Source organism: Momordica charantia (genome assembly GCF_013281855.1).
Source record: "Momordica charantia cultivar OHB3-1 chromosome 5 unlocalized genomic scaffold, Mcharantia_2.0 BLBB01000005.1, whole genome shotgun sequence".
In the NCBI taxonomy this organism is placed as follows: Eukaryota; Viridiplantae; Streptophyta; class Magnoliopsida; order Cucurbitales; family Cucurbitaceae; genus Momordica; species Momordica charantia.
This window is the reverse complement of record NW_028275163.1, coordinates 23216114-23230531: the sequence shown is the minus strand read 5'-3', so window position 1 is coordinate 23230531 and position 14418 is coordinate 23216114. Positions and strand designations below refer to the sequence as shown.

The following is a 14418-nucleotide window of genomic DNA, read 5'->3' as shown; positions in this document are numbered from 1 at the left end:
TGACCTATTCAAATTATTTAATATATTTCGTATTTGTTTGATTGTCACTTTCTATAACTATAACTATTAAAAAAAACTATAACTTTTAAAGTAAAAGTTTTAACGTTACCTGCCAACTTCAATCCAGCTCAATTGATTAAGATATGGATCGCTGATCAATAAAAAGTCGTGTGTTCGAATCCTATCCATATATTGTTGCACTAAAAAAAACGAAATTACTCTAGTTTTGAAGGGTGGAAATTGACTTTTTTTGTTATTTAAATACCGATAAGAAAACTTATGAAAATGAAATTCAATCGATGGAAATGTGATGAATATGAAATTCTTAAATGAAATGAAATGCATGAAACATTTAGATGAAATTCTTTTGTTATTTAAATACAAGAAATGCAAGGTTTAAATGTCAATCTCTTAATTTCATGGAAATATCGATGAAAACATCGATAAAATATGTCAACGTCGATGAATATTTAACAAAAGTCATAAGAATAAAAAAAATTTAAAAGGTATTTAAATTAACAAATAAGAATTTTACCATGTCTAAATAAGTCTAAAATGATTAATATTAATATTATCTCTATATTAATGATATTTGGTTGATAATTTTAATGTTTTATCAAGTAATACAATGAAAATGTCGATATATCTCTCATGTCAATGTCGAACTCATAAACACATAGAAATATCAATAAAAATATCTACATATCGACGAAAATTTAATACCCTACGCAAAGTAACTACACCTGCTCATAAGTTAGTAGTCCATACAAGATAAGGTAGCTCCTTTGTGTGAATGAGAGAATTCGCACTCGGAACATGGTCGAAGCAATTGGAATAGATTCTCTCTCTCTTACACGGGCCTTGATTTAACATAACTATATTTATGTTTAAAAGAATAGTCTCATGCCAACATGATCATAATTGGTACCTTATTATTTCTTCTCAATTTGACGAGTTTAAAAGAGGAGAAGAAAAGTCTCATAGATCATATAATTCAATTCACAAAGACCCATTGATTTAAAATAATATCTTAAATTTTTGGAGAAAAATCAATCTAACTTAAATCATTTAATTATTTGAAAATCTTCTATCCCTACCATTTATCCTCTCCCCACCTCTTACTTCTAGTATCAATTAATTTCTCTACCTAAATTTTTAGTTTGTCAATAAATATATGTCTATAATCTTAATTCCTCTCCTATATTTTAATTCATTATAAAAGTTTTTTCTTCAATAACATAATAAAACAAAATATTATTACTTTTATATTTTCAAAACAATAATCAATATACAGTTTTTTTTTAACATGACATATGAGAATTTTGAAACTTATTTCTTTTTTTTTTTTTTGCAATATGTTACTTTTATCAATTTGAGAGTGAATGGGCAAAGACCTAAGATTAAATTTTTACAATTCTGTTTCTATAATTCATTCTTTAATGATGATATTTACTGTTTCTTCCCTACATTTTTTGACTTAAGTAACTTACGTCTTAAAATTAATTTTCTTCTTCCTAGTATTCTTCTAGAATACATTACTATTTTTGGTATTTTCATGTTATCATTTTAAAATATATATATAGTATATTTTGTTCAATTAATAAAATAAAAAGAAAACAATTTGCTATCGATCATTAGGATATTAATTACACTCGGCCTCCATTGAGTACTAAGCAATAATAATACTGAAAAACATTGAATATAAAAACATAACCGAAGATTGTATTGATATACCAATAATTTATAAATTCTCTAATTCTATAAAACTTTTAAAAGTCAATATGTAGAATAGAACTAATCAAATATTGATACATTACCGTCATTTTTCTTCCCAATAATAACGTGTCAGTTTCTAAGAGGTCTGTGAAATTTGTTTCCAACACGGCAGCCTAGGCTGAGCTCCAAACTTTTGAGGATAAATACCATGGCGGATCTAGCTTTTCATTCATAACTCATCAGTTTCCAAAGCTTAAGCAAATTTCGAAGCTTTCAAAAATGGAAAACCAAGCACTCTTCGCAGCATTATTCTTCTTCTTTTGCCTCCATTTTGGTACGTTTCTGAGGTCTATTCTTCACAATTTTTTTTCCTTTGTTTTAATTCAATACTCGTGGTGAGGTCTGAACCTTCAACCTAAACGTAAATGTGTCTTAACCGTTAGGTCCTGTTCCGATTGACATTAGCACAAAGTTCAATATGTGATTTGATTGTGTATTATAATATATATATTTTCAAGTTCAACAATATGCGAAGGTGTGGATTTGAACTTCAGTCATTGGGGTTATTTGAGAAATCTCTAATATTAATATTTATAGGATCCATCTAAAAACAAACTGGTAATAAGAGGAGTAGTCCATGTGTATTATGAACCTTGTTAGGTCCCTTATCTTTTCAAAATATTTAACATACCTTTTAAGATTGTGGCACGTTTGACATATCGATCTTGACTAGATCTCATTTTTGTATCAAATGCTCGTTTGAATTTTTGGACTTTGATACTATATTAATATTTATAAGTTCCATCTCAAAACTAATTTACAATATTAAACCAATTCACGAGGAATTTAAAAGTTTAAGTTGATAGGTTATTGGTTTTATTTCAGGTGCTGAAGCTGCAACCATTACTGTGAAAAACAACTGTCCGAGAACAATATGGCCAGTGTTATGGAGAACGAAAATGACCCGAAACGAGACAAGGAGTTGAAGTCTGATTGGGGAAGACCGGCCCGGGACATAACGGGCCGGCCAAAAGAGTGACCTAACGCCGGAGCAGAGAACGAGGAAAGTGACCAGAGGGAAGCCCACTGAGCCACGAAGGGCTCGGCCCCAACCCGGTGCTCGGCCCCGACCCGGTGCTCGGTCCCGACCCGGGGCTCGGCCCCGACCCGAGGCTCGGTCCCGAGCCGTGCTCGGCCCCGACCCGAGGCTCGGTCCCGAGCCGTGCTCGGCCCACGGCCCAGCCAGTGATCCCCCGTCTTCGATCGACGATGTCGCTCAGGCCCTGCAACGGTGAATTAGGGTTAGCTACGGAAGATTCTGGAACAACTTCACGCTATAAGTATTGATCCAGTCTTAGAGGTATAGGGGGAAGAGAGTTGACTACATTTACGTTATTCTCTTGCTAACTTAAGCATCGGAGCCCGTGTGACTAGAGTCACACCGGTTTAGCTCGATTTGATTTTGCAGGTACTAGTCCCGGATCAACAAGTTTGGTGGATGCGAGGTAGTGAACCGAAGGACCGAAATCCACACATCAACAGCCAGCAACATTAACGAGTGGTCCAGGACAACCCCAACTATCCACAACTGGGTTCGAGCTAGCTCCAGGAGCATCGAGGTCATTCAATGCCCCGACGCCATGGACGGGCCGAGTGTGGGCACGAACCCGGTGCTCCAACAACGGCGGAAGGTTCACTTGCCTGACCGGAGAATGCGGGAGAGACATTGCATGCAACGGCGCTGGAGGAGTTCCACGAGTGACACTAGCCGAATTCACCCTCGCCCCAAACGGCGGCCAAGATTTCTACGATGTGAGCAATGTGGACGGGTTCAACATCTCAGTGTCAATAACCACACAGGGCGGAACGGGGCCGTGCAAGTCGTCGAGCTGCCGGGCTGACGTGAACCGGGTTTGCCCGGCCGAGCTGCAGGTGAAGTCCGGGAACGAGGTGATCGCTTGCAAGAGCGCTTGCTTGGCATTCAACCAGCCTCGCTACTGCTGCACTGGAGAATTCAACAACCCGGACAAGTGCAAGCCAACAAATTACTCTTTGATTTTTGAGAGGCAATGCCCTGAGGCTTACAGTTACGCATATGATGATAAGAACGGCACTTTTACGTGCAACAATCGCCCCAATTTATGTCATTACCTTCTGCGGTTAATCAAGCCACTGGCTCATCATAGTTGCCATTGAAAAAAAGTATTAATTAAGCAATAAAGCACACAGTAGGGTGTTGGGTATATCAAGAATTATATGAATATGATGTAATAATGTTGTAACTTGAGGGTCTTGTGTTAAGTAAATCAAAGATGAGAATAAATTTCTAATTACAAAGTAAAAATTATTGAGTTTTGCTACTGTCCTAGTAATTGTTGGAGGCAAATTAAATTAGAAGAATATAAATAATGTTGCGAATTCGAGTTAATGGCCCAAATTATGATTTTACAAGAACAACACTTTTACCGTGCAATCATAGCCCAAATTATATGTCATCACCTTATGTGGTTGAAATTCAATGAAGCTAAACCAGTCGATCCATCCCGTTAAATTTTATGTTTAATAAATCCGTATTGTTGACTTCACGAGTATAATGCTTATGTGACATGTCAAATGTATTATTTAAAAATTAACATGACAAATTGATTTTAGACATGTTTATGTATTTGGTGGTATAAGTTAAATGGAGTGTCAATGATAGAAATTAGTCCGACACAAAATTGATGTTTTAGGGATCTATTAAAATGTTTTGAAAAAGTGTAGAAAGTATATGTATAGACATAAACGACATATTAGAAACATGTGTAGAGACTTCACAGTAGTAAAAATTGATGATTAAATATTATAGTTTGTTTAAATATAGATTCACTTACCTTTTGAGTAGTTATAATTTAACATTATTTTTCAATTTGGTCTTGGTGTTTTTTTAAAATTCTACTATCATTCTTACCTCCAACTAAAATTTTACTCCACGTTTTTACCATTGGTAGAAAATTACAATAATTCACTATCACACCCTAAAAACAGTTACAAAAACCCAAATAAAGTATTATTTATTTGTTGCACTCTCAGAAAACAAAATTAGCCTAAAACTATCCCTCTTTTTTCCATAAAAAATAAATATTTTGAACTTCTAGTGACATGGGGGCAACGGTACCCCTTATATATCGAGTATCGATACAATGGTATGATATTATCCACTTTGGGCATAGTTCTCACGATTTTGCTTTTGGTTCCATCCAAAAAGTCTCGTACCAACGAAGATAATTGTCCTTCTTTATATATACCATGAATCACCTATTTCCCTAATTAATATGAGACTTTGTTTGTACTCTTTACAAACCCAACACTCACAAAACAAAATATAATATAATCAAGTTCATTAAACAGATCTACAATTGTTCTCAAAAGAAAAAAAAAAGAAACAGATCTACAATTACATGTGTGTATATGTACTTTTCACCAACAACTAACACATACATGTGCTTCGTTAAGTTTTAGTCGAAACATAATGATGATAATAAAAAAAAATTTAAAATATGTGGATTAAAAAAAATAAATTTAAGGTTAAAAGGATATATACTAAAATTATGTTTTAATTTAAAATAAAAAACTTTGTATTACGAATTAAATTTGAAGATAATTTCTCAAATATTTATTGCTGTATTTTATTTCATTTTGTTTTCATTCGAGTTTAAGCCTGTTTTCTATCACAATCGAAACTCGGACTAACCTTGTTACAAATATGTTTCTTGTAACTGATTTTGTTGAATTATTTTGCTATTAATCGACATATAAATCAAATGAGAAAAATATATCTTTATTAAAAAAAGGAAAAATATATATTAAATTACTTTTTTTAATAGTATTGAATCGTTAATTTTGTGTAGTAGGCAGGAAGTTTTGGTCGAAGTTTAGCTACACTAATTGTCCTTATAATTTTGGTTCAGTTTTTTTTTAATTTTGTTCTTATAATTAAAATTATTTTAATTTGGTCTCTATAGTTTCATCATTTCACCCTATCTTTAATGCTCGATCACAACTCTTAATTAATATATACCACGGTAACTAATAGTTACACATTTAACCAAATAGATTACATGAACTCATTGTCATGTAAATTGTTGCAAACATACACATAATAAATATGGTAACGATAAATAGTAGGTAGGATTAATTCGAAATTTAGGCTCGATTTTCCCGATAATTATTTGTGAAGTTTTTACCAAGCCATATAAACTCTAAATAGAAAATTTTAAACCGTTCAAATTGAAACCAGAGGAAAACTACTAATTTAGCTCAAAAAAATCAAAACATTTTTCCAGAAAGATTTTGTAAAATTCACTCATTAAATAAAATTATAGTTTGACCTACACTATATATTTTTTACCATGTATAAAAGAGAGGAATATAACAACAAAAATTAAATATTAATATAGGGGTTATTTTCCTTCTCGAATTTAGGATAGGTTTGATTCATTGCATATTTTGGTTAAAAATTAAAGGCACCATTCACTTTCCATTTAGGGTTTAATGAATTAGTTATAGAATTTCAATTGAAATTACTTTAATTCAATTTAATTTACACTCCATTTCTGTTTTTCTCCCCTATAAATTGACTCTCCTTCTAACCTAATTCCCACAATCATTCGATCATCTCTGCATATCAATGGCTTCCAAAGCTTCTCTTCTTCTTCTCCTCCAACTCTCCCTTCTCACAGCAGGTAATTTCTCACCCTTTTTCTTTTTCTTTTTCCATTTCCATTTGCTTTCATTTTAAGTTCTAATAGATTAATTTCAATATAAAGTTTCATCATTCATTTTCCATCATACATAAAGAATAACATATTGAATCAGAAAATGTAAATAACCTTCTTAACTTTATTAATTACTTTCAAATGTAAAATATATACACAAAATAAATAAAAATAACCTCTTGAAATAGCAAATTAACAAATAACCATGATTGAGAAATACGTAGCTTCAACATAATACATAATATATACAAAATTATGTAATGGAGAACATAATGATTCAAACCATCCTTTTATTATAAATTTGGTCGTGATTTAATTTCAATTCACTACCTTATATCTTTTCTTTTCATGTTCTATATGCCCTTCTATTTTAGATCCTATTGAAAAAATTTATTCTATCTTTATTATTTTAAATTTTAAAAATAAAAAACTTTGTTATACTGTAATATATTAATATGTAAATTTTCTTGTGATTGGGGCTAAAAATTTGATAATTTATTTTTAGAGAAACTAGAATTTTTTTGTTTTTATCTCTCTTATTTATAAGAAATTTATAATATTTAGGTATTTATAGTCCATAGATATTGTACTAAAAATGGACACAATCAAGAATTTATTTATTTTTCTATTATTTTTATTATGTATCCATCGTCTATCAATTTTTTTAAATGACAGTCGGTAGAAGGTTTACAATTAGTTGATAAATATCTAAATATTATTATTATTTATCCTCTCGGAGTTGATAAATATCTAAATATTATTATTATTTATCCTCCCTACCGACCAATAGTTAAATATTTTAATTGGTACGTACTCCTTCTCTCAACGACGGAGGTTCGATCTAAAAAAAATAGTTAAGTATTTTGTTGGAAATATTTTGAAGGTGTTGTTTGTGATGTAATCTTCCATTTTGACAACCAATGCCCATATTCAATATGGCTGGCGGCGAACCCGTCGATCGGAGACGCCGACCCGGAGAGTCCGCCGGACACGCTGGAGGTGTTCACGATGCCTGACACGTGGACGGGCAGCATCTGGGCCCGCACAAAGTGCTCCAACGACCCCTCGTTCAAGTTCTCCTGCGAAACCGGCGATTGCGGGTCAGGCAACATAATCTGCGACTCCTCTCCACCGGCTCTCCCGGTCACCCTCCTCAACTTCGCCATCAACCAGTCCGTGGTCCACTACGAGCTGAGCCTGAAACACGGCTTCAACATCCAGGTCCGGATCCAGCCCGACGGCGGCCACCTCGTCGACGGCGGCTCCGGCCCCTGCCCCGTCGTCGACTGCATCCAAAACATCGGAAACGTTTGCCCGGCCTCGCTCGTCGCCACCAACAAGGACGGCGCGTACGTCGGCTGCTACAGCGCGTGCGACGCCTTGAAGTCGCCGGAGTACTGCTGCAACTCGCCCAGTTGCCAGCCGGATCAATACTCCAAGACGTTCAAGAATTCGTGCGCTCTGGCCCACACGTATCCCGGCGATAATTCTCCTCCCACCTACGGATGCACTGGTTTTAATACCATTAATGTAATCTTCTGTCCCATTATTTGAATTAATCCCGTTTGATAATGTTTCCCTTGATTGTTCTTGTTTGTTTTTCATTTCCAGTTTTTTTAAGAATATAAGGATTTGTTTGGTTAGCAACCTGTTTTTATCTTGATCAGAAATGCTTTTGGTAGGGCACATTTGTTTTTGAAAACAAATGTATAATTAAAGATTAAAAAAAAAAACTTTTGATAAATATATTAGTTTATAAACTAATTTTATTTTTATTAAAAATAAAACAGGTAAAATTATATTATAAATTATATAACATTTTAAAATAAAATGGTACAAAATTTATAACAAAAAGTGTTGATAAATTAATTAATATTATTTTAGATTAAACTTGGGTAACTATCACTCTTTGCAAATATATTTTAACCAATGTTTTAAGTTAAAATTTAATTACCAAATCTGCTACTAAACAAATGCTTGAAAATACGGAAAACAAATCACCAAGAAATTGCACCAGAGTTTTTGGCAGAAGTTTATGTTTCTAGTTATTTATAAACTTTTAAGATTTTTTTTTTTTTTTGAAATTTTGGAACAAACGTTTATCTATTTTCAAGTTTTTTATAGAACAACAAAATATTAGTTTATCATTATTTATTGACTTATAAAATACCTAATAAATATTAAAGAATTTTAATCTTTTAATTATAAATAAGATTCTAGAGAATAAAAATTGAAAACATATTTTTATTTTTTATTTTTTCAATAAAAAGAAAAATAATGATCAGAATCAGTTTTATTTTTATTTATTAGCAAAAAAAAAAAGAAGAAGAAGAAGAAACAAGAAATAAGAAAAAGAATAACAAGAATAAGAATAACATACATGCAATGAAATAATTTTATAAAGAGTTATTTGCAGTGTTTCTTTTTACTTCAATCTCTGAAATTTGTTTATATTTAAATCAATACATAGTCTCTAAGAAAGGCCTGTACGTATAAAGGGAAACTGAATTTGTAAAGGAAAGAATTTAATTTTGGGAAGATGGAAAATATATATTTATATAAGTTTCATCGGGAGGGAAGAACTACAAAAAAGAAGATTGAAAACCTATCAAAGATGGTCACTCCTTCTTAGTCTTTTTCTATTTATTGTGTTTTTAAAACTATATTTGTGTATTATAGGAAAAATAGATTAAGCGTGGCGGCTTGTTATTCTTAAATAACAGTTGAATATATTGGATGTTGGCGGAGTGGCAAGAGATTTAGATGTTGACACTCATGATCCAAGTTTGAGTTCTCCTATGCCTAGAAGTAAAAAAAATATATATATTTGAATACATTTTCAAAATACTTCTTAAAAAAAATTCTCCATAGATCTAATTAGATAAAATTAGTAACCACATTATTTTAACCACGTATAATAGTTGAATATATGTTTAAAATATAACTAAATTGTTATTTTTGAAATGTAAGAAACTAAAAGTTTTACTTTAATGGGCTAAAAGAAAAAAAAAAATTTACAGTAGGATCAAACATGTTTTTTAACTTATTTATATTTTTACATTTTTAGCTCAGCAAAAAAGGGTGAGGATTTCAAAGGTCGGATAATAACTCATAGGAAGGCAAGTTTCAATTTCTATTATTGAGCTGAGGATAATGAATTGTACCATGATAGACATATGATTAGATTGTTCTTTAGAATGTTTTTAAACTTTAATTAAATAAAGAAGAAAGAGAATATAGAAGGAAAATATTCGATTTCAAATTTATTGATTGGTCATATTTTACTCACGCTTTTGAATAAGCATGGGTAATCAAATGAAATAAAGCAGTCTGATAAGACCCTTGACCAAAGCTACAACAAACAAAAACTTAACCAAAAGTAATCTCAACTACCTATTAATTTCGTGAGTTAGGAACGTATCATCATCTTGTCTAGAGCTTCTTAGAAAATGGCTCTTTGAAGGATCCAAAAAATGAGTGAACACTCTTTTTGATGAAAGTCAACCAACAAGAAAAGAGTGAAACTTTTTCGTACATTGAACTAATTTAGCTCTTATAAGTTAACATAAATTATACCCACTTAATTTTACTTGATAATTAGTTATATATTCAATACTTCACTAGATTAACTTAACGAGCCTAAGTTGAGACCAAATGTGTTGGTTAAACTTGAGAAGAGTGTTCAACTTATTGATTTGTGGCAAACGTGAGAAATTAGAGATGATGGTTAGATAATGAATTAGTGGAATTTGCTCACCAGTTTAGGGTCTGTTTATTTAATCATCGTAAATGCTCTTTCAACAATCTTGCATATGCAGTAAAATATATATATATATATGATAGTGGGAGATGTGTCGAAGATGGATAGACTGAAGAGGTTCATCAGAGATTCAAGCGGATGAAAATATAGAGTGATATGGTTATTAAATGTATGTCGCGTGGTGTTAGTGAGATTTAATAACTTTTTCCTATTGAGTCTTTAGGCTACTCCTTTCCCTTTAGGAAAAAAGTGAATATAAGTTTTTAAAGTACAACATTTTATTTCATATTGATGAGCTAGTGTGACATTATACGAGATTTAATCGTTATCTACGTGGGATAAAGATGCCCTTGCTACTTAAGATATTACTTGTAGTATAAGACAATATCACACTTTTGTTTAAAGTTATTTTCATGATGCAACAAACACTCTCAAACTATTTGAGTTTTCGTAAGATTGTATCGTCTATCTTAATTACAACTAACATCCACTATAGAACTAAAAATTAAGGATCACAATGGGACAGGAAAAAGAAGTCCAATGTGAAGGCAACGTGTTTATGAATTATGAAATTCAGTGAAGATAGAACTAAGCTGTATATATGAATTATTGCATCGTGTGTGGGAAAAAAAATCAGTTATTTTCGTTGATATTGGACTGCCCACCGTCTTGCTGTGATTTCAGAGAGTTCGTAATTTAAAATGGCCCATTGCTATACGAATTGGGAACTCGTCGGTGCCCCATTCATTTTCCTCATTCGGATCCACTACGAAACAATCCGGTTCTTCTACTTGTTCTTCTAGGGTTCGTTCTTCTCCTCAAGAATTCAATTTTTTTTTTTTAAGGGTTTCCCCAATTGTTGACAATGGCGAAGAAGAGGAAGACGCCCGAGAGGAAGAAGGGCGAAAGACAAGCACGGATTATTGATAACATACCCAAGTATTCTCAACAGCGCAGAAGCTCACCGCCAAAACGCCGCACTGATTTCTCCTCCCTTTTCTGCTTTTCCTCTTCTATTGCCCATCGAGGTTTCTTTTTTATTATTTTTTAATTTATCCCCTCTTTTTATGAATCTGTATGAATTTCCCTAATTTTGTGATTGGTTTTTGGAATTTGCTTGTGTACTGGGTTTGATCCTGGGATTGATGATATCTAGTGCCATTGTATCGCCTGAGATCTCTCTGGCATAGTGATTGATTTTTATTGTTGAGTTTCCATACTAGTTCTTTGATTGTCATCGAATTTTTATCTTTGATTGCGGGATATTGCTTTATTTTCTGTTTAATTTAATGGTTTGACTTTCATGTTGTGGAGATTGCTAGACATTAATTTCTTGACCCTGTATTTTCATCTAGTTCTTGTTGAGAAAAATGTTAGTTTTAGAGTGATTCATGTTATCGTGCGTATTTTCAGTTCTAATGCCCATAAATATGTGTTAATCAATTCCCCATTCACGCACCGTAAACTCTCCCAGAAAAAAATTACACTCACAATTTCGGGAACAGTGGAAAATGGAGGGCAAGATTTCTCGTCGGTCATCCTGCTGGTGGAGTTGAACCTGATGAAACTATAAAAAATGTGAAATTAGCAAGTTTTGAGTTCTATTTGTTTGCACTTTAGTAACTGTTTAAGTTGATAAATCGAACATTTAGTGTCAAATGCCCCCCACTGCCTGCAGAGTGAAGAAGGAAGTTTGTCCCCTCTCTTGGTTCATTTTAGATGAAAAAATAATATAAAAGAGAATTATAATGTTTCTCTTTAATTTCCCCAAGTTTCAGAAGAGTAAGATTATTATATAAAAAGTTGGAATGTAAAACTTTGACCCTCTCTCTGAAAATTTCTGGGTTCGCCCTTGTGAGCACCAGTAGTTTAGTTGAAATCAATAGTGGCTCAAGGCTAGCTAGCAGAATGTGAAATATGATTCAATGTTGTTAATGTGATAGAAATTATAGTGATAAATTAGCCAGCTGCATCTATGTCTATCTTGTATCATCCAATATAAGAATCAAGATAATTATTGATTACTGCCTATTTTACTTGTTATATGGACATTTATTGTGACACAAGTTTCTGGATCCTTAAGTCCTGTGTAGAAATTAGCAACTTCACAAGTTTTAATTTTGTTTCCCTTTTCCCGTTGAACTACACGCTGGACATTTGTCTCTTGATTTCTTATCCCTATAATATTTTGAAAATTGAAATGTCTCAATGATATATTTGGATTACACGTTATATGATTGAAGTTGAATCTGAACTCTTGGGGACATGTTAGGCACAGCTGTCTTGCCAAGAAGATTGTCCTTGAATGAAGTTCGATCGTCAGAATTGATCGTGAATCACTTAGATAATACAAATGAAGAACTCTCTTCGAGCTCTTTGGTAAAATACAGCAACTCCTCCGTGGAAGAACTAAGCCAATGCTCAAGTCCTGATGAAATTCATGCTGTAGAAATTGAATCAGTTGAATGCCCTCTCAGTGATAGGTGTGTTTTTTATGTTAATCTGTTCTCTTGATAAATATCCATTATCAATCCTCTTTTCTCTATTCGTATTATTAACTGTTTTGATTATCCTTTTTCAGCTCATGCAAGGCTGTAAGGAAGAAAAAAGGTACTTCTGAGATATCATACCCTGTTCCTAAGAAATTACTAGATTCAGAAAGCAACAGTCTTTCTGCAACTCCAGAGAATGAACAGTTGTGGTCTAATGAAGTAAGTAATGTGCTATTCTTTGTCATTAAATTTGACCAATTCGTTTTTAGCTTGAATTTATTAGTTGTATATTGTGATTTTCATTTTCCAATTTAAGAAAATATCCACCCTTTCTACTTTTCCTTTAAATGTCTAAGCTTAGTTATAACTCTGTACATGGCATTGCCTTCAGTGTTTCGAGGAGAGAAGTTCAAACACAACAGTAGAGTGTCAAGATCAATCATTCGGTATGCGCTTGATTTCAATAACAATATCTGCCATTTTGTTTCCAAAAATTATCTTGGAGATTACTTATCCTGCCAAAAACACTACACTTTGTGAAATAGAAAGAAAACTATTCTTGATCATTAAGCCCAGAAACATGTACACAGCATCTTCCATTTTGCAACATGGGATTTCATGTTCTACAGAATTATCTCCTTTGAAGAAATGTGTTAACATGTTTGTGTGAGAGGTAACAATGCTTTCAAAGACAATGCATTACATCACGTTGTTCCTTGGGTTCTTATTGCTTCATTTTATGCTGGAGCTGATTATACGTTTCAAAGATTGTCCACTAACTTCTAAACTCAATACTCGATGTCTAAAAGTAACATAATTTTCCCAACTCTTAGGCGTGTGAATCTGTACTCACTTCCTTCATCTATACCTTCCCGTTTTGGACCTTGTTTTCTTTAAGCAGACAAAGGGTCTTCATCAAACTCAAGCCAGATTGAGGATAATGACCTTGACGTTGCCAGAGGAAGGGGAAAAAGGGAAAGAAAGCCAAAAGTTCCATTCGATGTAAGTTGCTGCCTCAAAATTTTTGCCAATGCATGGAAAACACTAAAAAGTTATGTTTTAGATTTTGATTAAACGTTTTTCGTCTGTAGGAAGAGATGACCATTTCTCTTAAATCAACAAGAAAAATTCGCCGAATGAGGATAATGCGGTACCTCGGGCTTGCAGCTCCAGTTGGTTCTCCTTTTTCACCAATTACCTGAGCCATCACCAACTTCCTAGTAAAGTCCTCATTCTACAATCTACATATTCAGTTAACCTTTCAACTCATCTTGCATTAGAGAAAAAAGTTGCTAATTTTGTTCTCATATTTATCCCAACACTTGTATGGTTAATCATTTGTAAATAGGCTGAGATTTTGGTAACATTAATTAGAATTCTCTTTTTTTACTATCCATATTTATTAACCTAAGAGAAGTTTGTCCTGTCCAACCTTAATTTTGTCCAAATTCTAAGTGGTACCTTCCTTGAAATTTAATCTAAATGTGTGTGAGCCGGCAAGATTGGAAGTCTGGATTTATAGCTTGAAATTGAGAATGTTGAGTGATGAGTTTTACTGTTTTAGATGCCTGATTTTTTGTAGTAAAGGCTTACGTAATTCGGAGGATTAGAAAACCTGTAGGCCATATTAAATATATTTTGTTTAACATCTCAGACCACATGATATAACATTTTTCAATTATACCATTTTCGG

At 32.8% G+C, this 14418-nt stretch overlaps 2 protein-coding genes and 1 pseudogene across 3 annotated transcripts; all 3 read left to right on the top strand.

Annotated features, from left to right (window-relative positions):
* Nucleotides 1-1980: 1980 nt before the first annotated feature.
* LOC148211554 (thaumatin-like protein 1b) lies at nucleotides 1981-4076 on the top strand (annotated as a pseudogene). Its single transcript, XR_015791077.1, has 3 exons — nucleotides 1981-2050; nucleotides 2602-2657; nucleotides 3259-4076. The product of XR_015791077.1 is annotated as a thaumatin-like protein 1b (transcript).
* A 2297-nt stretch (nucleotides 4077-6373) lies between these two features.
* On the top strand, nucleotides 6374-8049 carry LOC111014364 (thaumatin-like protein 1b). The gene is made up of 2 exons (XM_022289058.2): nucleotides 6374-6440; nucleotides 7357-8049. Exons 1-2 carry the CDS (start codon nucleotides 6386-6388, stop codon nucleotides 8025-8027), a joined length of 726 nt encoding a protein of 241 aa, XP_022144750.1. The 5' UTR covers nucleotides 6374-6385; the 3' UTR covers nucleotides 8028-8049.
* Nucleotides 8050-10811: 2762 nt separating this feature from the next.
* LOC111014393 (uncharacterized) lies at nucleotides 10812-14117 on the top strand. Its single transcript, XM_022289109.2, has 6 exons — nucleotides 10812-11261; nucleotides 12506-12716; nucleotides 12815-12944; nucleotides 13117-13171; nucleotides 13627-13727; nucleotides 13817-14117. The coding sequence occupies exons 1-6, from the start codon at nucleotides 11099-11101 to the stop codon at nucleotides 13925-13927; spliced, it is 771 nt and encodes a 256-aa protein (XP_022144801.1). The 5' UTR covers nucleotides 10812-11098; the 3' UTR covers nucleotides 13928-14117.
* Nucleotides 14118-14418: the final 301 nt, after the last annotated feature.

Coding starts and splice junctions, on each gene's coding strand:
- LOC111014364 (XM_022289058.2), top strand. CDS start 6,386: ATGGCTTCCAAAGCTTCTCTTCTTCTTCTCCTCCAACTCTCCCTTCTC. Junction 6,441..7,356: donor ACTCTCCCTTCTCACAGCAG/GTAATTTCTCAC, acceptor AATATTTTGAAG/GTGTTGTTTGTGATGTAATC.
- LOC111014393 (XM_022289109.2), top strand. CDS start 11,099: ATGGCGAAGAAGAGGAAGACGCCCGAGAGGAAGAAGGGCGAAAGACAA. Junction 11,262..12,505: donor CTCTTCTATTGCCCATCGAG/GTTTCTTTTTTA, acceptor GGGACATGTTAG/GCACAGCTGTCTTGCCAAGA. Junction 13,728..13,816: donor AGCCAAAAGTTCCATTCGAT/GTAAGTTGCTGC, acceptor TTTCGTCTGTAG/GAAGAGATGACCATTTCTCT.